The sequence below is a fragment of the Hesperophylax consimilis genome, chromosome 21 (genome assembly GCF_061612785.1).
Source record: "Hesperophylax consimilis isolate HC1 chromosome 21, BYU_Hcon_1.0, whole genome shotgun sequence".
NCBI classification, from domain to species: Eukaryota; Metazoa; Arthropoda; class Insecta; order Trichoptera; family Limnephilidae; genus Hesperophylax; species Hesperophylax consimilis.
The window spans coordinates 2,858,902-2,886,689 of record NC_142856.1 but is presented as its reverse complement, the minus strand read 5'-3'; the positions used below and the strand labels follow the sequence as shown (position 1 = coordinate 2,886,689).

The 27,788-nt window shown below is 36.1% G+C and overlaps 1 protein-coding gene across 1 annotated transcript in view; it reads left to right on the top strand.

Moving 5' to 3' along the window:
- Positions 1-27,788, top strand: part of LOC149413517 (lysoplasmalogenase TMEM86A-like) — a 51,716-nt gene that overhangs the window by 11,383 nt on the left and 12,545 nt on the right. Inside the window, exon 3 of the mRNA XM_089644524.1 lies at positions 6,409-6,602. Coding sequence (XP_089500650.1) covers positions 6,409-6,602 — 194 coding nt within the window. The remainder of the gene's footprint in view (positions 1-6,408; positions 6,603-27,788) is intronic.

The following is a 27,788-nucleotide window of genomic DNA, read 5'->3' as shown; positions in this document are numbered from 1 at the left end:
AACGAATCGGTGCAGTAGTTTTGAGTCTATAGAAGACAAACAAACAAATAAACAGACATTTTTTTATAAATGTAAACAAGTAGGAGCCTGGTACAGGCAAATCATTTTAAAGATGTCAAGTTTAAACGTATTATATACCGATATTATGGAAAGATTATAAAAAAGTTTATCGAACTAGTTTGGAACACCGGACTTTGGCGAAGTTTATCAACTCCATTTAAATTAAGTACATCCGCTCACAAGGCAACTGAAAAAAAAACAGCTGATTGAAAAAGTTGCTATCCTGTGTATTTCAATCGCGGTGTACGGTGCAACTTACCAAAACGTTTTCAACGCGAAGCAAACAGCAGGGGGTAAAATTGGAACTGAAATATTGTGACGTCATATGATTTCCTAACTATATCCACCAATGAAAAACTCCGAAAGTCTATGGAATAAACTTTCAGAGATTTGCCATAGATATGCCAATATATAGACAGTAAAATTCTCATTCGGAACCTACTTATTATACCATACACCAATGAAAAACTCTGAAAGTTTATTCCATAGACTTTCAGAGTTTTTCATTGGTGGATATAGTTAGGCAACAATATGGCGTCACAATATTCACGGTTCCAATTTTCGATCGGAGTTGTACCCCCCCTGGCTGAAGTGTTAATGTGAAACCGCACAAGAGTCCTAACTGCTCTCAACCATCTGGAGACAGTGAGACATGCCCAATTGGGGTATGTGTGAGGCTGAATGTGACGGGGAGAGGAAGGAGACGGGGAAGGGAAAGTGCCTGGCTATGTAGATCTGGTCACCAAACACGGCCAAAGCCATTTCGAGCAACGTTTTAATTCTGAATAGTGGTCTTACACCAGGGCGATACTGAAAGTATCTTCCACTCTGGAACGTGCCGCAAATATAATATATATTATTTTAAATGAGTAATTTGTGAAATAACACAAATTAATTAAGGGTCTCTTTATTTACCTGTTAAAATGAACCTGTAAAAAAATAAAAACTGTTGCTCTATCAACCCCCGCTTTACTTTTGATGAAAGCAGCCAGTTTCGTTTACAACTGTGCCTTCCTTAGAGCAGATATATATACTATTCCACTGATAACTCTGTTGTAGCTTCTCTATCTCGTGTATCAGAAAAAAGTGGTTAAGACGTAGCTCCAAGCCGGAGGATCTTGTAAATACTAGTATATTTTTTAAAACATGGCTTCCTCCGAACAACAGTTGCAGATTATTTTGCCATTGTTATATTTTACGGTTTGCAATTAAACTCCCACCATACAGAATTTAACGGTTGCTATTTCGGTAAATATTCGGAATACGTAAATATTTTTAATTAAAAATTAAAAATATCCCAAATGCAGTCAGATTCCTTTTATAATAATTAAGGTAAATCAGAAGGTTTTATTTAAAAATATTTCATATAATCCTTGTCCAGCGATTCCGAATAATTACCGCTATTTCTACCATTTTTTTACTGCAATAATACAAAAATATATATTATTATTATTATTTATTTTTCCGACTTTATGTCCGGGTTAAATCTTCCCCTCTGGAAAAACTAAACCCTTCCACAAACTTTTCCACAAATGATCATCTAGTCAATCCACATTATGCAAGTGCATTATATAAGCATAATAAATACAAAACAATACAAGAACAACACGTCAACTCACCAGAGATCAAATGAGAAAATAATTCACCGACTCCAGATATTTTCATATCGGAGGGTTCGGCTTGGTAGAACTCCTAACAGGACCTATAAATCCTACCAATCCCTCAATATAAATATTTAAAAAATCTTTCGCAATCTTACATGTATTTAAAAAATTATTTTAAGTAAGGAATAATTCCTTATAATTATTATACAATTTGTCCAAAGAAACGTCATTTCCCCAAATGACAATTCTTTTTTCAAACTTTCTTCAGGCAGGTAGGTAAGTAATAGTCAGGCACTTCAGTCAAAGTACCTAAGTACCTAAGGCTTGTTTGAGTAATAAAGTGGATGCAGAAGATTTTAGAAACCGGAAACGGAACGAACAAACAAATTTTCGCTACGTTCAGTGAATAAATTAATGCAATAAAATATTTATTTACTATAAGTTATATCTGGTATTATTTTCGGCTGTTTTAATATTATAAAAGGAATTGAACTGGAAATTAATAGGGATTGAGTGCGATATTTAACATCATGTTCATATTACACCTGGAAATTGGGTTATACACTAGATGTTAACTTAAAAAAACGTACATTTTCAAATATATTATTTCTACATAATCTGCTAAATAATAAAATAGATAGGACTGAATTGTTATTCGTCATTGGTTTAAGCTGTCTGTCCTGTGTTTTTAAAATGTGCACAAATCATTCTCTAGCAAAAACCAAATTTGATGGAATTTATTTCCGTAATTGTAAAAAGCATTCACTTTGTGGCTCATCATAATTTATAATAAAAACACATAAATTTGTTTTTGACCACGATAGTTTTATTTTCACTCTACCGGTTTCGGAAGATCCCTTCCTTCGTCAGGAGAATATTTAAAACTGATATAGAATATGTTTTAAATATTCTCCTGACGAAGGAAGGGATCTTCCGAAACCGGTAGAGTGAAAATAAAACTATCGTGGTCAAAAACAAATTTATGTGTTTTTATTATGAATTTATTTCCATTCGCATGCACTCAAAAATCAATTATTATTTCAATAAATGCATTTAATCATTATTCTTTCCGAATAAAATAAAGTTAGACTGCGAACGCAGAAACACATACGAGTATGGAGGAGAACCTAGTGATAGTACATCGTATTCTACTACTAGGCCAGTGCAATTAGCGATTCGCGATCGAAGTAATTCCGGTAGTCCCAATTTTTTTATATGTTATATAAACTGATCCCCTGATGTAAAATCTGAATTTCCGACCTTGGCACACCTGTGCTCGCGCCGCCATTTTGAAAAAACTGGCCGAAATCGGGCCAAAATCTAGTTTTTCCCAAATATCTCATTTCCAATACAAATTTCGGCTAAAGTATCTTAACAAGTATAATAGAACATAAAATAACCTACAACTTTTGTTAAAACAAATTTCTTCTATCTCTAATAGGTACCGAGGTAGAAAGTCGTACAGGTGCGTATATTTTTGAAAAAACAAGTTTTTTGCGCGACTAGGTTTGGTTTTTTATAAATACCTCGTTTCCAGTACAATTTTGTGAAAAATTTATTGGTAATAATTTTGTAGAAAATAAAATTTCGTTAAAGAAATAGGTATATAATTTATATTTTTTATCTCTATTACGTATCCAAACTCTAATCCACCAAAACCAGGCCAAAAATTGAAACCGAGGTTAGGTGTTTTAAACTTGGCATTCCTTGATTTTATTTTTCTTTAACAATTATTGTTCTAAGAACATATACGTTGACAACAATCGTCATGCCTGTGTCAGACCTAGATATAAATATAGTAAATAGACTATTTCAGCATATCGGTCGCCATACATTCCCAATGGGAAGACCATTAAAATTGGCCAAGCCACTACATTTGTGCTCGCAGCTTGGTCTGACATGCCTATCAACGTAATCACAACATACATTTAAGATTATTAATACAATTAAGATGATAAGGTACATAAAAAAGATAAAAAATTGGTATTTTCGTAAAATTAACATTTATTGACATTCTTTTCTTTATTAGTTAAGTTGTCAGCATAACAAAAAATAAAATTAATGTTAGATCAGTTTAGACAGAAGTACGAGCACTTGACTATAGTTTCTTACTTCTGGCCCTGAATAGCTTCTTCATCTGTCTCATCACCCAAATTTGTGGCGACTGGGTCATCATATTCCTCGTCATCGTCATCAACAAAGGCTTCTACAGCATTCTCGCAGGAGTTGCCATTGCAATGAATGCAGAGTAAGGAACATTTCAAACCCGACTTTCTGCAGGTGCACTTTCCAGCGCAACCTTTTTTGCATTGACATGATATGAAGTTCAGCAAGGCCTGAGGTGCAGCTTCCTTCAACATTGTTACTGGAGTAAGTAACCCAACAGCATCCTTTTTCCACCCCCATTCTGTCGGATCTTTATCGTGACCAAGTCAAGTCTGCACTTGCAAGTATGTTCTTGAAGCGTCTTGCTGGACTGCATCTTTGGTGGGTGGTAGCCTGGATTCCTTTGACAAAAATGATGTACCTTAAATTTTCCAAATTTGATTTCTCGTTGCCGCCATACAAAAGTGCAAATAGTTGTTCGGCAGCCAAAGTGATCGTTTCTGTCTTTGCTTTTGGGTCTTGAAATACACGAACAAGTTCATTCACTGAGTGGTTCTTGAGAAGAATATTACAAGATTTGTGTTTGCCTTGACCGAACGGAGCTCCAGTTGTATCGCAACCACTTATGGCATGAAGAAATAAAATGTTTTCAACTATTTCAAGGTGTTTAAAACATTTGTTCGAGTACAACGTGTTAGGTGATTTATTTTTTCCAACTTTTTGGTAATATACGTTGGGAGGTGAGAGAGCTGTGAGGAGTACCAGCAGATCAATATCCTGACCAACGATTATGACTACATCATGTTGAAATGACAATGAATTTGCTGTGTTCACTATGAGAATGTCAGCATCCTCTTCAGCTTGTACTGTCGTTATGTGGGATCGTGCAAATGAGGTTCTGAGTAGTGAAATAAAACGAGACTTGTTCTTCTCATTTCCCAGAAACTTTTCCTGTGGCACTTGTGGGTGCATGCTTTCAAAAAACAAAACTTCAGCAGAAGTTGTAACTCTGGCACGCCGTGCTCTTTCCACCCCTTTAGTGCTTTTCTTTTCCATAGAATCTGGGTATCCATCTAATACCACTACTGCATTGGATCCATAATGATTTTGTACATACCTGACATATTGCTGGAAAATTACTGAAAAAGGTTGAGCACGACCCCATACCACTTTGTGCAGTAAATATCCTCCATCAATTACGTGTATTTTACTGCTTCCCAGTTCTGTATTATTTGGTAGAGGGTTGAATGCTGGATAAAATATAGACTTCGTTCCTTTGCGCATGCCTTCCTCTGAGAAAAGAGACAATGGTACAGGAGAGAGTTCATATTGAATAGCATTAATGGATCTATTGCCATAGTCACACCCTGATTTTTGACACTGCTGGTCACCGCCGCAAGAGAAACTATCGCATCATTACGTTTTAAGTGTAGGTTTCCAAAGTTCTGGTTGATAACTTTAGACATAGCTAATTTTCCCATCTTTTCAGCCATGTGACAAGTGACTTTGCTATCCCCGATTGTGCCACTGCTAATAGACATAATCACGTTTGTTTTAGGAAATGATTCATGGCAAGCAAACCAATCAATGAGAGTTTGAACGTCTCGATCATCCCTCCTAATTCTTGTAGGCCTCATCTCTACATGTTGCTCTGACGTTTCTGATTCAATCCCACAGAATGACTCGATACCCTCACAAATGTTATGCAGATAAACGAATCCAGCAGTCCAACGAAGGATGGAACTGTCTGTGAAGGGAACCGAGGGGAGGAGTAGAAGGGTGGGGGGTTAGCCCCCCCCATACCAAAGTGCCCTCTAGTAAATTTATAGATGTATGTTTTTAAAAATGCAAACAAAAATCTAATAACGTGATAATAAACCGTGATTGATTTTCTGTGCGTACCTACCTAGATTTGTTTATTCTTTACATCGGTAAAAAAAAACTATATAAACATAAAAACTGCACAGCCCTTTTTAAAATTTTATGTTCTACATAATTGGTATCAATAAAATTTTCATGAAATTCCACTGGAAACGAGGTATTTATAAAAAACCAAACCTAGTCGCGCAAAAAACTTGTTTTTTCAAAAATATACGCACCTTTACGACTTTCTACCTCGGTACCTATTAGAGATAGAAGAAATTTGTTTTAACAAAAGTTGTAGGTCATTTTATGTTCTATTATACTTGTTAAAATACTTTAGCCGAAATTTGCATTGAAAATGAGATATTTGGGAAAAACTAGATTTTGGCCCGATTTCGGCCAGTTTTTTCAAAATGGCGGCGCGAGCTCAGGTGCGCCAAGGTCGGAAACTCAGATTTTACAACAGGGGATCAGTTTATATAACATATAAAAAAATTGGGACTACCGGAATTACTTCGATCGCGACCCCCTTTTTGGCGCTAATTGCACTGGCCTATACTCTGCTCGCTCGTTTGTTAACGGGCGAGCAGAGTAGTAACGGGTGAGCTTATTCGCGACAAGCAGAATTTTGTACAGAGAACTATTTGTAATTCAGCGCGAGCCGAACTAAGAATTATGGGAAAGGAACGAAGCTCTCAACGGCAGAACGCATCCCTGCATTTTCATTTAAAACGAATTTGGCGGTATGAACATAAATTAATTTTTCTATTTTCAGGTCCATCTACACCCATCGAATATTGGTTGGTTTGACAATTTCACTGATCGCGGATGGTTTCATTGTGTGGCCTGACTATTTCTTGGCGGCAATGTTTCTCTTTGGAATTGTGCACATGTATTACGCTAAGGCCTTCGGATTAAATGACCTTAATATGAAAGCTGGATTAGCACTATTTGCAGTATCAGCATTCGGTAAGTCTTGACTATTTATTTATTTATTCGACGTGTCCTTTCGGGAGGTGATTCTATATCAAAGTATATCTACACAAGTAAAAAAGTTAAATAAAATCGTTTCTTCTATGGAAAAATATTTTAAATGAAATTCAAAATTTGTACGAAAAAATAACAATGGAATTTCTAAAAAAGTCATTAATTTTTTTTACTTCTACCGTCATTTACCACAAAACGGTTTCTCCAAAATACTAGCTCCAATTTTTCAATTAATAAGTATATTTTACGGTTTTTTTTCAAGGAAAACAATTTTTTATGTGAAGTTTCGATAAATATTATCTGCCACTGTACTAATGCCAATCCTTAAATAAGACCCGGAGTTTTTTAATCGTAGAAATTAACTTTTACAGAAATATTGAAAACCCAATTCAAAAATCACTACTAAGGGTAATCCTCAAAAAATCATTTAGATATTATAGCGATGCACTATTTGAAGAATTCCGAGTTCTGGATGTTAGACAACTATACATGAGAAAATTAATTTTAAACACCCATCAACAACGCCACCTCTACCCATCTATTAACCACTCTCACGACACCCGCCACTCACGGAGAAATCCAATTGTACCACTCACAACTAAAACATCTCTCGCTCAAAGACACTTCTCATTCTTAGGTCCAAAACTATACAACTTCATGCCTCCTGATGCTTGGAAAAAGGAAAACATAGCTATTCTTCATAAATTGACCACTAATTGGTTTCATCAATTAGGTAGAAAGGAGAGTGAACTTTTACTACACAAAAAATGAAATCAAACACAAACCAAAAACAACAACAAAAACTCAAACAAAAAATAAACCATGTAAAATATACCTTTATGTTCTAATCTTTATCATTATGTGTATATATGTACCTACCTAGTACTTTTAAATTAGAATGCTACCCAAGCAGCAGTTAATCTTATGTTTAATTGGATATTTTATTTTATTCTATTTCTTCTCTTTGTTATTCATATTTTTACAAAATATGTTAGTAGGCTTAGGCACCAGTTAAAAGTACATTTATTTATTTATTTATTTATTAGATTCAAATAATTACATACATATTAAGGAAGCTTTGGCTGTCCAACTAGGAAATTTTCCCGTTTTAGGACAGCCAAATTGCCTGGTTTAGTTAACATTTGTACACGCTGCTGTTATGAGTTATGTTTCCATACTTTAAATTAATAGTTACGCTAGTAATATAGTCTATATACATATATATTTATCAAAGTAATCAAAATAATAACTTTTTCAGACATATTTGTACACCCGCATATTAGTTTTTTTTTATGAAAACACCTGATAAATTTTATCAAGGTACATCTAATAATATGCAATTAAGGAACACTGTATCAGAGTACATGATGCCATATTGGATTAATTTTTTATTTTTTATTTTTTATTTTTTTTATTATTTTTTTTTTTTTTAGTTTTTTTTATTAGTAAAAAAAGATACACGAATTACATAATATAACAATTACATAATATAATTACACAATATAGTAGGTTATTAATTACATAATATAAGTATTCGATGTACCCCCATAAATAAGCAGGGCTTGTGTGTATGGGGGTGTTGTTATATTTGTTTATATTTGGTACGATTCAGTTCAACTGTTCGGAATACTTTTTAAGGTGGCTTTTGAATTCGTTTATATTTGCATTCATGTTTCTAATTTTTTCTGAAAATGAGTTAAAAAATTTAACTCCGAGATATTCATGGTTGAACTGTCCTATTGTTTTTTTACATTTAGGAGTAGGAAGTATTGACGTTTGTCTAAGATTTCTGTTATTTTTAAAGGGTGCAATTTTATTTTGAATATAGTTTTTATAAATTTGTAATGTTGCATGGTAGAAGTATAATGCACTTAATTTTCTGACCTTAAATTGTTTGAATAAAAGTTCGGACGAATATGAATAGGGTTTTTTTTAATATGGTTTTTATTATTAGTTTTTGTGATATGTAAATTGTTTGAGTTTGATTTTTATATGTACCGCCCCAGCCTATAATGCCGTATTGTATAATTGATTGACAGAAAGCGAAGTATGTGGTTCTAAGTAATTTTTCGTTTAAAATATCTCTTAAACATCTAAATATATATGTTAGTTTCCTTATTCTGTTGTTCAGAATATTTATATGTGGGGACCATTTTAAACGCTGGTCTATTGTTATGCCTAGGTACTTAATATCGGTCTTGCTTTCTATGTTTGTGCATAACATATTGCATTTGTGGTTTTCTGTATTTTTCACAGAGTGGATAATTATGTTTATTTCTTTAGGTGTTTCTTGTTTTTTAATGAAAAATGGTAAATAATAAGTTTTTTTAGAGTTTAAAGTTTAAATAAATTCAATTTATAGTTACAATATAAGAAAAATATTAGGTGGGTTTCTTAATTTGATCGCTGTTACTGTGCTGTGTATAAATTTACATAATCAAGGTATATATAATATAATATACATAACCAAGAAAAATATAAACAAGGTACATGAAAACATATTGTATAAACATTATCAATCGCATTGTATAAATCAGATGCATGGTAGGAATTTTTTATTAAACTGCCAATAACTATGAATAAATGTGAGTACAGAACATTTTTGTTTATCTGTTGGTCATCATAAGTTCGCTTTCGACTCTTCCTAAGTCTAGAAGCCAATAATAAACTAATTTACGCAGAATGCTTATGCATTTCGATTTCCATAAATCGGGTAAGAGGTTGAATAATTTTGGACCAAGGTAATAGAATTGTCTTTGGACATATACCTATTATTTAATTATTATTTTAATACTATACTTATCAAACAACTTATCAAAATGTCAATACTCATCCTAATTTGACTGTCCTAATACGGGAATCCTCCTAGTTGGGCAGTCGAAACATTTCTTAAATAATGTATATAAATGTATAATCTTTTATTAAATAAAAAAAAAAAAATTGTAAGAAAATGCTTTCGCATTGTCTTTTTTTACAACAACGCACCGAGTAGCTGATATTTCTAAAACTGTGGGGAGATTATTGATTCAATGAATTACGTAGTTTCTTTTTATATTAATAATATATTTAACTGAAATGTAACTCTTTCCCATATCTTTATAAAATTCAATTTTTACTTTAGTTTAAAAACAGTCAAAAAATCAACAAACAAACGTCAGTGTTAGAAATTATCGTCAATGGACAACTCTGTATACATCAACGAACAAACCCGAGTATTAGAAATGATCGCTCAATTATAATATATATGTTATTATATAATAATAATAACAAATTATCCTCAGTATTAGAAATTATAGAGACAACTCAACTGTCAAACGTAACACACCAAACACCTTACAAGAAAAACCTTTATTGATAAACTTTATAAGAGAAATATCATTAAAATTCGATTGACATTTTTAAATATGTATTCATTTGATTAAAAGTATAATATATACATATATGAGTTACATTTTAATATTATATACCAAAAAATAAACTATAATTCATTAAATCTGTAATATCCCACAGGTTGAGAATTATCGGCATTTTAAAAATTGGTCCGCGCGCCCAAAACCACATCGCCAGTATTCGTCCACCGAGAAAAAAGTTTATTTATCAAGTGCCAAATAACTAACCACCGGGTCCTGCCCTTTGACCCTTACTACGCGTAGCCGTTAAATGCATGGTGACTTTTGTTAGTTAAATGTCCATGCAGACTTTTTATCTCTATTTTTAACACATTGGTAAATAGTCAATAATTTCAACAGATTTCGCAATACAAGAGATGGTAAATTTAAATTCGCTTATCTTTAAATGACTATGGTAACCCTATACAAACTTGTGAAAACTAATAGAGGTGACCGTTGCCCATTTACAATTCGAAAGATGGTATGACAGGTCCTTGATTGACTCTGTGCAGAAACGGGCGGTCTGTTCGATAGATTTCACTCTCTTAAGCAATACCCTAAAATGAAGTGAGAATCTTAAAACGACGTAAGTGAAGAAGCCGTGCACAAAAATATGCGACGTTCGGCCCTGGTGTATTGGACAGACCCAAGGTTGAATTTGCCCTAGCGAATCTCTAAAATAAAATGGGAATGATGAAGTCGTGTAAAGATAATTTACGGAGTGGGGCCTGGCGTAATGGAAGGACCTACGGTCGAATTTGTTCTAGCAGGCCTAGAAAATTTATCTTTCCATGGGGCTTATTTCAATTATTTCTGATGAACGTATTACTAAAATCTCAGATGTTTCTAGAAAAATCCCTCGGGAAGTTGATAATTCATCATCTGGTGCTTAAGGCAATTTTTTTAGTTGCGTTTTATATTTTTTTTAACAAAAAATATTTTTTATGGTAGGGTACTGTTTTTATTAATCTTAAGTATAAATATCTTACATCCGTAGGTATCGCTCTAAAAATATATTTATATGTTTATTATCGTTACGAATTCGTCAGAATTAATTGAAATGTGAGCCTCGAGCAAACCCCCCGGGGGTTGTTGGAGTCTCCTGTCGTTTTAAAAAATGGATCGCTTAGAGCACAGGCGTCAGGTAGGTATGTTGTCCATGTTGGAAGAAGTTCTGAGGAACTGGCGTCATTGATCCCTTAGACACCGGTGCATAGTCGGGAAACAATCCAAACGCGAGTCCAACATATGTACACGGTCGACATTTATCACATGAGGATGGATCGCTTCTTCGATTCGCTCTTGAGTTCAACAGCTCGGCTGTGGAACAAATAGCCTCTCTTCGGCCCACGACTTCGACTCAAGACCTATGTTCACTCCTTACTCTCCTCAAAAATACTATACACACAGCATCTCCAAAGATGACCGAGGGAAATCATTTTCCTCGGGGCCACCTCTGTGTGGATGTAATGTAAAAAAGGTCACAGAATTCGAGATAGTGGCTCGCATCTGACCGGAAATATTGAACAAATGGATGCGAAATAAAAACACTCAATATTTTGACAGACGGATAACTGGCAGCTCGCTGTCTCTTTTTAAAATGTGAAATGTTTTTATAATGCTACGTATACATATATTAGCCGAACTGCCGAGCTGAACCTCAACTTGTGGTAAAGGAACGAAGCAACCGCACATAATGTATATGTGCCATATAACTAGAGATATGCAAAATGGGTACCCAAAACCATTTGAAATGCAAAATGGAAATGGGTCAAAACTTTTCCATTTGAAAATACAAAATGGTTTTTAGAAAAGCATTTCAAATGCAAAATGCAAAATACCTATTTTCAAAATGCATTGAAAATGCAAAATGGTTTCTCAGGTCAAACAATTAAAATAATTATAGAATTTTCAAACAATTTTGTCATTTAATAATGGAAATCAATGTAAAACAAACATATTACATGATGGTAAATCCAAAAACACCACGACTACAGATTATGAAACAACAGAAAATTTGCGCGGGACTAATGTTGCCAACGTAAAAACATAGAAACTGCTATCTAACATTTAATATTACAGCGTCATGGCCCCATGTTCAGTATTTGAATCAGTATTTTTTGTAATGGTATCACTCAATTGCCAGGGAGCAACTTGACAAATGTAAATTATCTCTCATAGCGAGGTTGAGGAACGACTGATATTTGGGGCTTATGAAAAAAAGATGAGTGGAGATAGTAGGAAGAATGTTGCAAAAAAGCATTTAAAATGGAAGATGCATTGGGAAAAGCATTTAAAATGTAAAATGCAAAATGGTTTTTAAAAAAGCATTTAAAATGCGAAATGTAAAATACCCATTTAGCATTTTGCATTTCCATTTGAAATGGATTTATTTGAAATAAAGCACATCTCTGCATATAAAACAGTAATAAAATGACGGTGTTCTAACGTCAATCGATAAAAACTTTTCATTTAATTAGGCTCTTTCCATAATTATCCTTGTTTGTGTAACCAAGCTCTGCTCCTACGCTACTGCTAATTGGCAATGAGATGACCTTCATGGCTTATTGGCAAGCACACAACCTTGACTTTGAAGATTGAATTGATTGAAGTGCAAACATCTTTTCGTGATCTTGTGGTTTTAGTAGGTTTTATGAATTATTAAACAATTTCATTTCAAAATATATCCACACAACTTATAAAGCAAACACCCATTCATAGTTCGTATATTTAATTGTTTTTATAAATCAGATGTACACAGTAATATTTTTTCTAATTTTGAACTTCAAGTGTTCAAAATTTTATGCAGCCAAAATTTCAATTGAATGAATCTCGGAATAAAACTGTAGATTTGTATGAAAATCAAATCTACGCCTCACGTCACGGTGTCGCGGTGTTTTTGCGGACATGGTCTGTTTATGAGAAATCTATTTGGTATTTTAACATAAAAATTTGTTGATGTAATTTTTTATTAGAGCACAAAAAAACAACAAAATACTGTAATTTTGTAAATTTGATGCCTTTTTGTATTTATTTTATAATTTTTTTAGGCATTATGTTCTGAATGGAGTAGCATAGGTAAAAATGGGTGCATAAAAATAGGGCGTAGATCATAGACATATGAATATTAGTAGACCTGCCCTAAGTGATTAAAAGCGTATTATCCCCACTCCCCATACCGGTTCCATTGGAGCCGGCTGTGCTCGCGTATGGCCTCAAGTGAAATTTGAAAACGTGACGTCATCATTCTTGTGCGAACTATGGTCGAGGCATCATCGGTTCATTTTACGAAATAACACTGCAAAATGTTGACTTGTGATATGAAAACTTGTAAAAATAGATGTGAAAAAGAGAATAAACCCAATTGTCGTATTACATTCCATAAGTAAGCATTATTTTACTTTATTTTAAGCTTATTCACACCGTATTATATGGATCAGTTTTAGAAACATATACTATCACATCACAATCTAGCGATTCTCAAGTGTGCTCATCGTTGTTTACTGGGGTAAGTAAATTATGAAACATTTGTAAAAGTGTCTTAACTAAATACTCTGAAACTAACTACGACTCTGCAAACAGAAGAAATTTACTTTGCCGAATTTGGACTTCGCAAATTAGTTCATAACGTGGCGAGTAATTTGCGCTCCCATGTAAAAATGTCTATTCATTCAAAAGCAGATTTTACTTTTAAGAACTAAATGGTGATATTATAATGCGAGATGCCTATTTACTGTCAGATTGATTTATTGACGAATCACAGTCAGCTTCACTCCCTTCGTTCTTCAACAGTTGATTTTACCCCTCGCCATTATCTTCTCATCTATTAATTCCTATGTCTGTGGCGTAGATACTAAATCGAGCGTACACATATCTCTCGAAACAATGCTGACTCTAGAAAAATTTTGAATGTTATTTTTTTTTAAATATTTTTTTTAATGGACTCTCGGGAAAATTATAATTTTTAGTTGTATGTGTTTTAGGTACTAAAAACAAATCCTGAGAAATATAAATTTAACTTAATAGGAAAATATGTAAAAAAATAAAAGTCAGTAGACATAAATAATAATAATCCACAATCACGATACAGTCTTGGAAGTATTTCCGATGTCACTGTTCCAACGAAGATAAATATTACAACGGATACCTTCTAAAATTTTATTCGGGGAAAAATTTAATACATTCGGGCCTCCACGTCCCACGCTCCTCCACAAATATTCGCTCTTAATTGGAATTTTGTATTCCTTCAAACCCAAAACGTTGGAAATAGTAAAAAAATAATTTTAAGCTCGCTTAATAAGCCGTGCAGTCTTGATCCTATACCAACATGGTTATTAAAACAATGTTCCATTGTTTTAGGTCCATTATTAGTGCACGTTTTTAATAAATCACTCAGCACGGGTGACTTTACTGAACCACTCGAGTCAGCTGTAGTTACACCAATACTGAAAAAGTCACAACTAGACGCCGGTAACTTAGGTAATTATCGACCAGTTTCAAACATACCTATTATTTAAAATATAATGAAAAAAATTGCTGCTTCACAAATAACCAGTCATTTGAATTCAAATAAGTTATTTGCAAATCGTCAATCTGCATACAGAAAGTTCCACTCAACCGAAACCAAACTACTTCGTATGCTGTCAGACATAACTCTTGCCGTTAAGTTAGCACTTATCTCACTACTATAATAGACATGAGTGTAGCGTCTGACACGATTGATCACAATTTCCTCATTAAGAGATTAGATGAAACATTTGGTTTGAATTCCGACTAACTATCTATCCAATAGCTGACAAGCCGTGAGGGTTGGAAATAAACTGTCTAACTTCGCAACACTTTTTTCTGGGGTACCCCAGGGATTTGTTTTGGGTCCACTTCTCTTTATCCTTTTTACTAATGATGTCGCCGAAATAATCGAGTCATTTGGTCTCCTATCTCACTGCTACACTGACGATAATCAAGTTTATCTTTATTGCGCTCCAAACGAAATTAACAGTCTCAAAATCCGGATAGCTGAATGTTTAGAAGCAAGGATTATCAGACTCAGTCCTGCAATTATTCTGTAGTTATCTAACAGATAGAACGCAATGCGTTAAAATAAACAGTACCTATAATCGTCCTCAAAAAACGGTCTGTGGCGTCCCACAAGGTAGCATCTTAGGACCCTTATTATTCTTAATATTTATTAATGATCTATGCTACCTAAAAATTTGTGATACTGTTTTGCTATTTTACGCTAAATCTTGGGATGAAGTCTGTAAAACGGCAGAAAATAGCCTTCATACTGTTAAAAATTGGCTTGATGCTCACATATTAATCCTGAATACATACAAAATCAAATAAAATTTAACATTTCGAATATCAAATAAGCTCTTAACGTCTCAACAAAGCCTCAAACTGCACAGCTGCAACCCCTTAATAACCCCATGTACTTGTCCTTCTATAAGTAGAGTTGATACTATTAAATATCTTGGTATTCAAATAGACGATCTTCTTTGGAATGTACATGTTGCAAACCTAACGACAAAACTGAGGAAACTCATCTATTTTTAAAAAAATGTAAGGGATATTTAAAATAGAAAACAACTGAAACAAGTTTACTGTGCTCTTGTTCGATTGTCTCTTGAATATGGTATTATCAGTTGGGGTAGTGCCACACATACTTGCCTGGAGCCATTAGCAAAGATTCAAAAAATAATTCTGAAGTTTATTCTAAAAGTCCCATTAAGAATGAATACTGATTTTATTTTTAAGACACGAAATGTTCCAAACCTGAAAAAAAATTATTCAAAAAATATCCCGCTTCATCAATTTAAAATTACCCATATGTATGAAGAACGAATAAGCACTAGAGCCTTGAGACATTCACATGTAAAATCTTTTAACATCCCAATTTGTCAAATCTCCTATGTACAAAAAAGCTTTAAATACAATGCTATTGAGCTATTCAATTCTCTACCAATTGACATTAGAAACACACAAACCAAAACTTTTTTTAAAATTAAAATCATTGATTACCTCCAACAAAAATACACATTGGAAGTATTTCATAACATATAAATTTTAATTTTTTATTAATTAATTACTTAAAATTATTATCACCCTTCGCCTTCATCTTCTAAATTCATACTTGAATGGTATAATTTAAAAAAAACACACACCTAATGAGATGGGCAATATGTCACTATTGTAACTAAATGTAATATTAAAAAAATATATTAATATAAATAAAAATAAATAACTCGTTGGATGTCTTCAAGCTGAAGCTGAATCCATCTGAGACTGAGTTTCTCTGGGCGGCCACAAACAAACGTCAACATTTCATAAACGATTCACGTATTTCTATTTTCGGCAGCGATATCATCCCAAAAACAACAGTCAATTTTCTTGGTATCAATTTAGACTCTTACTTTTTTTTAAAAAGTCAAATAAATAGGACTGTAAGCACCGTTTTTTTTTCACCTAAGACAACTCAAGGTCTGTCCGAAGACAAATAACCTTCCTAGAGAGGCAACAAAACTACTTACCAACTCGTAGTCTCACATCTCGATTACTGCAACGGCATTTATGCCAGCCTTCTAAAATATCAAACTGACAAACTTCAATCGGTGTTTAAGGCAGCAACACGGCTCATAACCGGGGTCTCTAAATATTCGCACATTTCAGAACACCTTCGTAACCTTCACTGGCGCAAGTACCCTAAAATAATCCAGTAAAAAGTGTGCTGGATCGTGTTTAAATCCATCAATGAAATGGCCCCACCCTACATCTCTTAATACGCGTCCCAGAAAACACTGGTCTGAGGCAGTTATCTCTTAGATCAACAACATCATCAGCTGTAGGCAGACTAATGGAACCTAAGCGCACATACTTTTAAGTTTGGTGATCGCGCTTTCAGAGCATCTGGGCCAAAGGCTTGGAATAAACTCCCTCCGGAACATGCATAAGAAGTGCAACAGAAATCTGGTCTAAAATAAAAACTTATCTTTTTTAAGCTCTCATACCCTGAAATTAAATATACCTGTCTAAGAGTAGCATTCTTGTATTGCCTATAATACATCCTAATCACACTTTTCTTATTGGATTTATATTAGTCTTATATCGAACGACCGACGGGTCACATTTAGGAAGATGAATTCTGAACAAAACCTTGTACTTTGGTACCGCCCGACATAAAGTTTGTTTTTAGTTTCTTAAAAACGCTCATTAAAGAATAAATATAACATAAATACATATTATTTAAATAAATACGGGGAATTCCAATTATGTCATATTCTCTAATTATGTCCTGTGCGTTCGAACCGTATGTAGATTTCTCTAATAAACAATAAACAGTGTTAATCTCAAGTGACCTACCAGGTAAGTATGGTACTGTATATAATCTGCTTGTATAAAATGTAAATAAATAATTATAATAACATATGTTTATTGTTTATTATTATTGTTTATTGCGGTATTTTAAGTAGGTACATAGTTATCTATGTCCTAATACAATCCTTATATACATATAATTATAGTAACACATTTAAAATGAATCAATCACATATTTTCGTAGTTTAATTTTAAATGTTTTTATGTTTTCTTCTTATTTTATTTCTTCTGGTAGCTCTCTATGTACATTCTGGCATCACGTTCATCAATCAACTGCATTGTAAATATAGCTTTGTATTAGTGATTGACGAACCGGTGAATACAATATGTTATTTACAAGCCATACATTGAAAATAGTTAGTATTTTGCTTGTTGTATGCTGATGATGCGTGTGCTGATTGCTAACAGTATGGAAGATGTACAGTCTCTCGTGTATGAAGAATTAGTTAACGATGAATGTAAGTAAGTAAGTAAATAAAGTAATAGTGTTTAAAAGAGAGAGTACGAAAACAGTGTGCAATATAGTTGTGAATGAGGAATAGTTGGAGCAGGTGGTTGAGTTTGTGTATTTAGGAAGTATGTTCTAGAGAGATGGGAAGGCTGACAGAGATATTGAAAGAAGGGTAAATGCAGGTAATTCCGTTTATGGAGGACCAGATGACGCAGTTGGCGCAACAAAATATTGCCCAAAGAAGTAAAGTTAGTAGTCCACAATAGAGTGCTAGTACCTACCCTGATGTATGGAAGTGAGGCATGGAACTGGCAGAGAAAGGATGAAAGTAGACCGAATGCTGTTGAAATGAGATCCCTGAGGCGCATGTGTGGTGAAACCATATATGATCGTGTGAGAAATGTTGAGATCCGCAAAGAGTGCAAGGCTGATGTAAGCGTAATGAGTAAGATTAAGAAAAGGACGCTTAGATGGTTTGGGCATGTAGAGAGAATGATAGAAGAAAGGAGTGTAAGGAAGATATATGATGCAAATGCGAATGGTAGCAGAAGTCGGGGACGCCCGAGGAAGTCATGGCACGATCAAGTGAATCAGATATTCGAGTCGGACCATGTCAAGAGTCAGAATAATATAAGAGTATGTATGATTCGATGTATGAATGTGAATGAGGCCAGGAGTGTGTGCCAAGACCGAGTTGATTGGCGGTTCGTCCTATCTGCCTACCCCTGATCGTTAGGTGAAACGACGTGATGGTTAGTTAGTTAGTTGACTAGTATATAGTAAATTCAAAGATGGTGTTAAAGCCGGCAACGATCAGACGAGTCAACAAAGAAAACAACTTGTGATGCATCGGGACGAACTGGAAACTAGAAAGAAAAATGGAGAACCAAATTTAACTATAAAATATATTAATAACCTCCCCAAAATCATCAATGTTTTGCCAAAAAACTCCAACTAAATAAATGTAACCTGTACTATCAGAATATCAGAAATGCTATAGAATTAAGCACGAAGGTGGTTGATGTGAAATTACAGAGGCCAGCTAATAAACATAAACCGGGATCATGCTGCATCTACTACCAAAATATCAGGGGTATCAAATCAAAACTCGGCAAATTCAAAGTTACAGCTCCTACCATCACACAAGACCAGTGTTGCCAAGTTAGCATATTATATGCTAAATTTGGCATAATTACTCCATTTTTAGCATAACTATTATGCTTTTAGCATATAGCATATTTATTTGGCTTATTTTTACAGAAACATGAAAATAATAAAAACCAATTTTTTAACTAACAAAAATGATAACGATTGAAAAACTGGTGTCTCAATGGAGAAAAATAGTTCACATTAAATGGGAATCCTTGACTTCCACTGTAGAGTTTTGGAATGAAGTCATGCAATATAAAGATGCAGCTAGTAATAACCCCTTCGGTGATTTATGTCAGTTTGCAATGTCTATTTTAACATTGCCGCATTCAAATACGGACATTGAACGTGTATAGCCAAATGAGTCTGGTCAAAACAAAACTCCGAAATCGTTTGGCGGTGAGAACCCTAAATTCCGTTTTGTACGTGAGATTTGGCCTAAAGAGAGCAGGAAAGTGCTGTTATTCTTACACTGTTCCTGACGAAGTACTACGCTGCATTGGGACCAAAGAAAGTTACGACTCCGTCTTTCAGCCTTCCACATCAGCTGCTGTTAATAAAGACGAAGAAGAAGAAGAAGAAGATGAAGATGAAGATATTGATATTTTATTTCACTGATTTTATTTCTAAGTTAAATATATATTTTTTTTGGAATTTTTTAAAGTATATCATCACTCTATTTCTCAACAAATATTAAGTTAAATTTATGTTGGCTTTTTTTGGCATTTTTTAAAGTAATTTTGCATATTTCTGGCATATTTTTCCCATCACTCTAGCATATTTTGAAGTAGTTGAGTTGGCAACACTGCACAAGACGTCATCGTACTCACCGAAACCTGGTTGGAACCATTCATTCAGCGGAGCTCGGATTACCGAATCACAACATATACCGAATGGACCGGAGTCATAATACTAGTGCCAAATCAAGAGGAGGGGGCGTCTTAACAGCAGTAAATAAAAGCACTAACTCTAAATTAATTAAACATAAAAATTATGATGTTGAGCCAATATTTGTACTATTAAGCGGAAAATCATGTAAAACTATTATTGGCAGTGTATATATTCCTCCCAACTCGGACTTGTCGATATACAAAAATCACTGTGAGGACGTCGAGTATGTAAAAACAAAATATCCGACAAACAAAATAATTGTCTGTGGTGATTACAACCTACCGAATTGTAAGTTTAATGATCCTAATTACTCGCCAATTTCTGATTGAGAAGGGGATATTCTGGATATGTGTTCTTATTTAAATATTTCTCAATTTAATAACGTACCCAATGTTAACAATCGCTTTCTCGATTTGATATTCTCAAATGAAGATAATGTAAATGTATACAAATCTCCTGAGTTCATTGTCCCTATAGATAAACACCATCCTACACTTATAATTTCTATACCCTTCACTGGAAATGATAATCTTAAAATTTCAAGAATTTGTTATAATTTTAAAAACGCAGATTACAATAAAGTTAATGAGGTACTGTCTAACATTGACTGGACAAGTCTAAATGACGGTGATATTGATTACAATACTGACTATTTTTACTTGCAACTCAATAATGTAATTTCAAATAATATTCCTCTTACCCAACATAAAGAATCAACGTATCCAATATGGTTCACTAAGGAATTAATTCACTTGATAAATTGTAAAAAATAATCTCATAAAATCTATAAAGATTAAAGATATACCTAAGTATATTAAATTTAAAAGTGTCAGGAAAGCTTGCAAAAAATTGTCAAAAACAGTTATAAAAATTATATAATGGAAGTGGAAAATACTATAAATCATGATGTAAAACATTTATGGATACAAGTAAAGTCTATGAAAAAAATGAAGTCGGGATCCCCGGAACTATGAATCATAAACAAAGGAGTTCTAGCAACATAAAAGAAATTGTTGACATGTTTGCCGATTTTTTTAAAGATGCGTTTGAACCTGACATTTCAGATGAACAAATTCCGGAATTTAATTCTGATATAAACTTGCAATTATCAAATATTAATATTAACATCACCGACATTAAAAATTACCTTAAAACACTTGAACCAAAATTAAGTTCCGGGCCGGATCAAATTCCACCCATTTTGATTAAAAACTGTGCAGACAGCTTATCCATTCCGTTGTTCATATTATTTAATAAGTCTCTGTCAACGGGAAATTTCCCAAAACTTTGGAAAAAAGTTACTTAATTCCAATATTTAAATGCGGGGATAAATCTGCAATTGAAAATTATCGTCCAATTTGTATCCAATCATCAATACCCAAGATTTTTGAAAAATTAATTCTTCTAGAGATAAACCCCAGCGTGAAATCCATCATTACAACTTGCCAATATGGTTTTGTTTCAAACAGATCAACCTTAACCAATCTATCCCTGTACGAAAATTATATAACAAATGCACTTGCTAATAGACAACAATTCGATTTTATATATACTGATTTCAGCAAAGCGTTTGATAAGGTTTGCCATAAAATTCTTGTTAGCAAGCTGGCGAAAATTGTCATAACCGGTAACGTACTATCCTGGTTTAAGAATTATCTGTCTAATCGAGAGCTTACTGTCTGCATTAAAGGTCAACTTTCCTACACTTTTACAGCTACAAGCGGCGTGCCCCAGGGATCACATCTAGGACCCATTCTTTTCAACATATTTATAAATGACGTTACAAATGTATTTAAACGTGTCTTTATTTTGATGTTCGCAGATGATATGAAAATTTACCGAATTATTGACAATATTAATGACTGCTTATTATTACAACCAAATCTCATTAGCTTTTCTGATTGGTGTATCCTAAATAAATTAACCCTTAATGTAAAAGTGTCAAGTCATGAAATTTTATATGAAGAAAAACCCATTGATTTTCACATACTGTATGAATAATCAAGTCTAAGGACGGGTTGTTTCGGATAATTTGAACAATTCATCAAATTTCAAAGCTCATTTTCAAGTTCTGTGAAAGATTTTTTCAAGTTCTGTTTTTATTTCAGTTTTGTCAAGCAACTAGCCTACAATGATATAATAACAGAACTTGAATAAGACTTTCACAGAACCCGAAAATGAACGTTGAAATTTGATGAATTGTTCAAATTCTCCGACACAACCCGTCCTTAGTATCTGTACCCGAAATAAAAGACCTGGGGATAATATTTGACACCAAATTAACATTTATCTCCCACATTAACAATATAACCACTAAAGCGATGCAAATGTTGGGTTTCATATTAAGAACTTCAAAAGATTTCAAAAGTTTAAAAATTTTAAAAATATTGTATTCATCCATTGTCAGAAGCCATTTAGAATTCAACTCAACCATTTGGAATCCATTTTACAATATTCATGAAAAATCTATCGAGCGAATCCAACATAAATTTTTAAGTAACATAAATTATAGATTAGGTATTCCTATTGAAAACATTAACTGCACCTCACTGTTGAAAGTCATGGGCCTTGCCACATTAAAAGAAAGAAGAATATGTTCTGATCTCTTTTTTCTTTATAAAATTGTTAATAACATGTTTGACTCCCCTGAACTCCTTAGGTTGATCGACTTTCATGTGCCTAGTAGAACGGTTCGTCAGAAGGTACCTTACCATTGTAACATTGCAGGTACGAAAGCAGAAATAAATTCAGTAATGAACCGACTACACAGTGCAGGGAATAAATATTGCGTGAACACTAACGGTACTGAATGTCTATCAGCCTATAAACACATTATTATTAAATCTGTATGTCAAATATGAACTTGGCAAACATTAAACTGAGTATGTGCGAACTATTTCTACTACTCTGCAAACTATTTTTATACTTTCCTATTATCATTATCATTGATTTGGAGGATTTTACAGATTCTCTATTTTTCATCTCAATTATTTGTACCTATATTTTGTTAACTCGGATATTTTTTTATATAACCTATATTTATCATATAAGATATAAGATAGGTATAATAAAAAAAAAATTATAAATAAATAAAGATGTATTTTTTTTGTTATTTGTTTTTGGGGTGTTATGCCGTGTTGCGCTAACTCCTTCTTTAGCCAACGTTTCGGACAGCATTGCAGTGTCCATCATCAGGGAAGATGTGTTATTTGCGGTTTTTTTTTTTTTCATTCATTTTCTAGATTGTTATATTCCATGAAGTGGTGAATCATTTAAATTTACTGAATTTAAAGTTAATGTTCTTTATACAAATAGAACGGCGTCATATGCGCCTCACAATTTTTACCTCATATGGGTTTAAATATTACCTGGCTTTTCTAGACTTAGAGGCCTTGTATTTTCTCGGTAGGGAAAAAATTTGTTACCTAAAAACCCTACTAAAATTGCATGTGTCATTCAGCATCAGCACCAGCCGCGACCTACAGCGGCCATATACTACATACGTGTCTGTTTGTGTTGTGTTGGGATCGGGGAGGAAATTTGGCTGCGTCCTATTTTTGGAATCCATTTGGAAATGAATCATGGAAAATTGCATGTGTCATTCAGCATCAGCACCAGCCGCGACCTACAGCGGCCATATACTACATACGTGTCTGTTTGTGTTGTGTTGGGATCGGGGAGGAAATTTGGCTGCGTCTTATTGTTGGAATCCTTCCGCATTTGCCTTTGGGAGTAAGGAAAACCGCAGAAAACCTTATCCAGGAAGGAGCGGCCGATAGTCAACTTGAAACATATACGGCCTTCAGTAACATCGGTATATGATGTCCTGCATTTTGTGGTGTGTGTGTGTGTTTGTCTGTTTTTATGTTGATATATACTTATGGGAAGATAGAAAATAAACATACATATACATACAAATTATAAAATATTATATAAATATATAAATAGATATATAAACATTATATATTTAGGAAGGATGTCGGGAGTTTAGGAAATACCTACTGCTCGCTACTCGTCCGCGTCTGATTCTGGTATGTACCATATGTGGTCATGGTCCATGAGGATGTGTTTAGGTAGTCTGTGTGAATATTTGAATGTCAGGTCGCTCGGAGCATTGTATTGTCCTATGTCTCGTATGAGTGGATTTTTACTAAGTCTGAGTGATTTGTAAAAGCGTTCAGTCAGTCTGTATGTGAATTCGTATAGAGTTGGAATTTGTTCTCGTTCGTGTAATCTCTTCAGGTTTGTTCTGAGTCTCGTGTTGTATGTGATTTTAATGCAGAGATTTTGAAGTGTCTGTAGTTAAGTGTGGTCTGAGTGTGAGATACTGCTCCATACGGGAATCGCATAAGACAGTACCGGGCGAATAAGCGAGTAGTAGATCAGGAGTTTGGTTTTGGGAAGTAGCGGGCTTCGTCTGTTGAAAATTGGCTTCATCATGCCGATCGCTTGTCGCGTGCGCGTGTGCATCTTGGCTTGGTGAGATTTCCAGTTGAGGCGCGAATCCATGGTCAGGCCCAGATATGTCACTTCATCTTTCCATTCAATGCTGTGTCCTCCCATTTCAATGTTAAAGTCAGGTGTTCTATTTACAAGTTTTCTCGTGAACATGATGGCTTCGGTTTTCGCCTCGTTCAGTTTCAGGCGCCATTTTTTGTAGTACTCTACGAGCGCGTCGAGCGCCCTCTGTAGGTAAATAGCGGCCATATTCGCTTTCAGCGAGGAAACGTAAAGTTTGACGTCATCTGCGTAGATAGACAGATTGCATCTCTCGTCTCGGGGGATGTCATAGGTGAACAGAATGAAAAGGAATGGTCCCAGTAAACTTCCTTGTGGCACGCCTTTTGGAATCTCACGCGTTGAAGATAGCACGTTCCTTATGAACACTCTGAACGATCTATTCTTTAGGTATTCCTGTACCAGCCTCGTTAGGTATATGGGCGTGTTAGTGCGGTGCAGCTTATGCACGAGCCCGTCTATCCAAACGGTGTCGAATGCTTTCTCTAGGTCGATGAGCGCAGCGGCTGTTAAACGATGTTCGTTGAATTTTCTTGCGATAAATTCCGCTACCCTGGTTAGTTGATGGGTTGTGGAGTGCCTCTTTCTGAAGCCGAACTGCTCGTCTGGAAAAATCTTGTTGTCGTCGTGGTGTGGGACAAGCCTGTTGAGTATAATTTGTTCAAATACCTTGCTCAGCGTAGATACTAGGCTAATCGGCCGGTAACTTGTCGGCTGCGTTCTATCTTTATTCGGCTTTGCGAAAGGCAGCACGGTCGCCGATTTCCAAATCTGGGGAAAATGCCCGGTTATGAGGCAGGCATTGAACAATTTTGTTGTGTAGATGATGGCGTTTTGAGGGAGATGTTTGAGTAGAATGTTGTGAATTTGATCGCTTCCCGGCGCCTTGTTCGTTCTGAGTCGCTTGATTGTGACTGCAATCTCACTCGGCGTAGCAAAATGAATATCTTCAGCGTTTGTCTGCTCTGCTTCGTAGAGAATCAGGTCTCAAGTCTCGTAGAGAATCAGCTACGATCCGGTCCGTGACCGGGTTGGAAAGGCCGTCTGTAGCGGCGTAGGCTCTCTCGAACCCATCGGCGAGTGTGTCTGCTTTTTCTTGTAGCGAGAGCGCCGTCCCTGAGCCGTTCAATTTCGATAGCGGGGGGATTGTGAAATCTTTATGTCTCAGCGCGCTAGCCATTTTCTATAGGGAATTATCCTTCGGCGTGAGCGACGCGACTTTTTTGTCCCAAAGTTCGCGCTTGAGTTCTGCGATTTCAGTCTTGATTTCCCTCTGCAGGCAGTTGTACGCTGTCTTGAAGTATTCGTCACGCGTGCGGTAGTACATGCGTCGCAGGCGATTTTTGTCCTTGATGAGCGATAAGACGTGTTCGAGAAGCTTGATCGTATATGAATGTACTTCTTCGAGAGGAATGTGTGTGTCTTGTGCTGTTTGAAGAATCTCTGTGAGAGTGCTTGTAGCTGCGTCGATTTCTTGTGGCGAGCGCAGAGTTCCCGAAGTGAGATGAATTCGTTCGTTGACTTCCTTTTTGAATCCTTCCCAGTCTGCATCCTTATAATTGCGCTGTTTTCTGGGGGTCCTTGAAGTTGTGCCGCCTATAGTGAAGCTCACGGGCAGGTAGTCCGATGACAGCTCGTCTAGCGTGCGCAGTGGAGATATTGTCTTAACATTTTTCTCGAGTACGATATCCAATGTACTCGGATATCTAGAAAGTTGCGTGTAGTACGTAGGTCTGTCGGGCGCCATTATCGAATAGGTATTTGTCTGCATGTGTGTAAAGAGCGTTTTTCCGTTCGCATTACCTCTGTAGTTATTCCAGTAATTGTGTTTGGCGTTCAAATCGCCTCCGATCACAACAATTGGTCCCAGATTGAGCAATTTATTGAGGTCTTCTCTCACTAGTTTTCCAATAGTGCAGTAGACGGCGACGATGGTATGCGCTCTACCCTCTATGGTGACTTCGATAATCGTGGCTTCGGCGTACTTCAACTTCGGAGTGGGGATTCTTGTGGATGTCATAGATTGTCGAACGAATATTGCGGTCCCTCCGCCTGATCTTTCCTGTCGGTCGTCTCGATAAATCTCGAAGCCTGGCACTCTCAGCGGTACGCTTGGATTCAAGTGGGATTCTGATAAGAGAATAATGTCGGTGTTTAATTCTTTTACCAGGGCGAGCAGTTCGTCTGTCTTGTGGCGCACGCTACATGCGTTCCATACGAGGACTTTTACCATCTCGGTATTAGACATCGAGGGTCTCTAGAAGCTCCATCAGGACGACGAGCTTATCTGCCCTTGATGTGCAGCGGGCGAGCTGCGATCGCATCCTCAGGAGGCCTTGGAGCAGGGCCATGATGTCCAGGTTGTCCTCTGAGGAGGTGGACGCGCGCACGGGCTCCTGCTGTGGGTGGGGCTGGGGGCGGGGCTGTGGGGGCGGCGCGGACTCGCGCTGCTGTTGGGCGGGGGCGGACCCTCCAGCTACGTCGGCCCATATGCGTCCATCCGTCCTCGGCTGAGGAGGTGGCCTGCTGGGGTTCTGTTCTGCCGGCGGGCGTTGGGCCCTTCTGGCAGGTCGCTGCTGTATTGAGGCGACGTACGCTACCCGCTTGGGGCAGCCTCGGTAGTTGGCAGGATGCGGGCCTGAGCAGTTGCAGCATGCGGCGGGCTCGTCTCTCGTCCTTTTGGGGCATTCTGCCGAAGCATGCTCCAGTAAGCATTTAACGCACCTTGCTGTGTGCGAACAGTTTCGGGACCCATGCCTGAAGTCTTGACACCTGTAGCACTGGGTGCCGTGCTGAAGGTGATTGCTCCTGTGCTTCTGGAGTCGAATGCGGCAGTGGCACAGATATTTGACGGCCGCACGCAGCTTATCCATTTCAGATTCCAGATCTGCCTTGATTTCTTCCACTTCAACGAGCGGCAGGCCCTTGATTACCGCCTTTTTCATTTTTTCGGCTTCGGCCGTGAACGTGTGGAAGCCGCGAGCCTCCGCTCGCAGCCCGTTGGTAAGGGCGCGATGGTCCTACATCGAGCGCACGAAGATGTTGGCCGTGCCGCCCATATTGTACTTGAACGTGAAGAGTTTGCCAGCCCCCAGATGTCCTTGGACCGCGGCTGTAATCTGCGCGTGTGTCATGTTCCCTAGGTCATCACAACCGGGGGAACGCGGTCTCTCCTGCCGGTACCTGCGGGGGAGAAAGATGAATTAGTATTGGCACGCTTGATACGCGGCGCGCCGGCGCCTTCGCTTACCTCGGGCAACTCTTCGAATCGGTTGCCACACTGGAGCGGTTGTGGTCCCCGTGGGGACATGGGTCGCTTCACGGGGTTGGACGGCCTCGTCCAGCCTCCATCCTGGGGGGCAGCCGTCTCCATCGGCTGCTGCGGTCTCGGGGGCG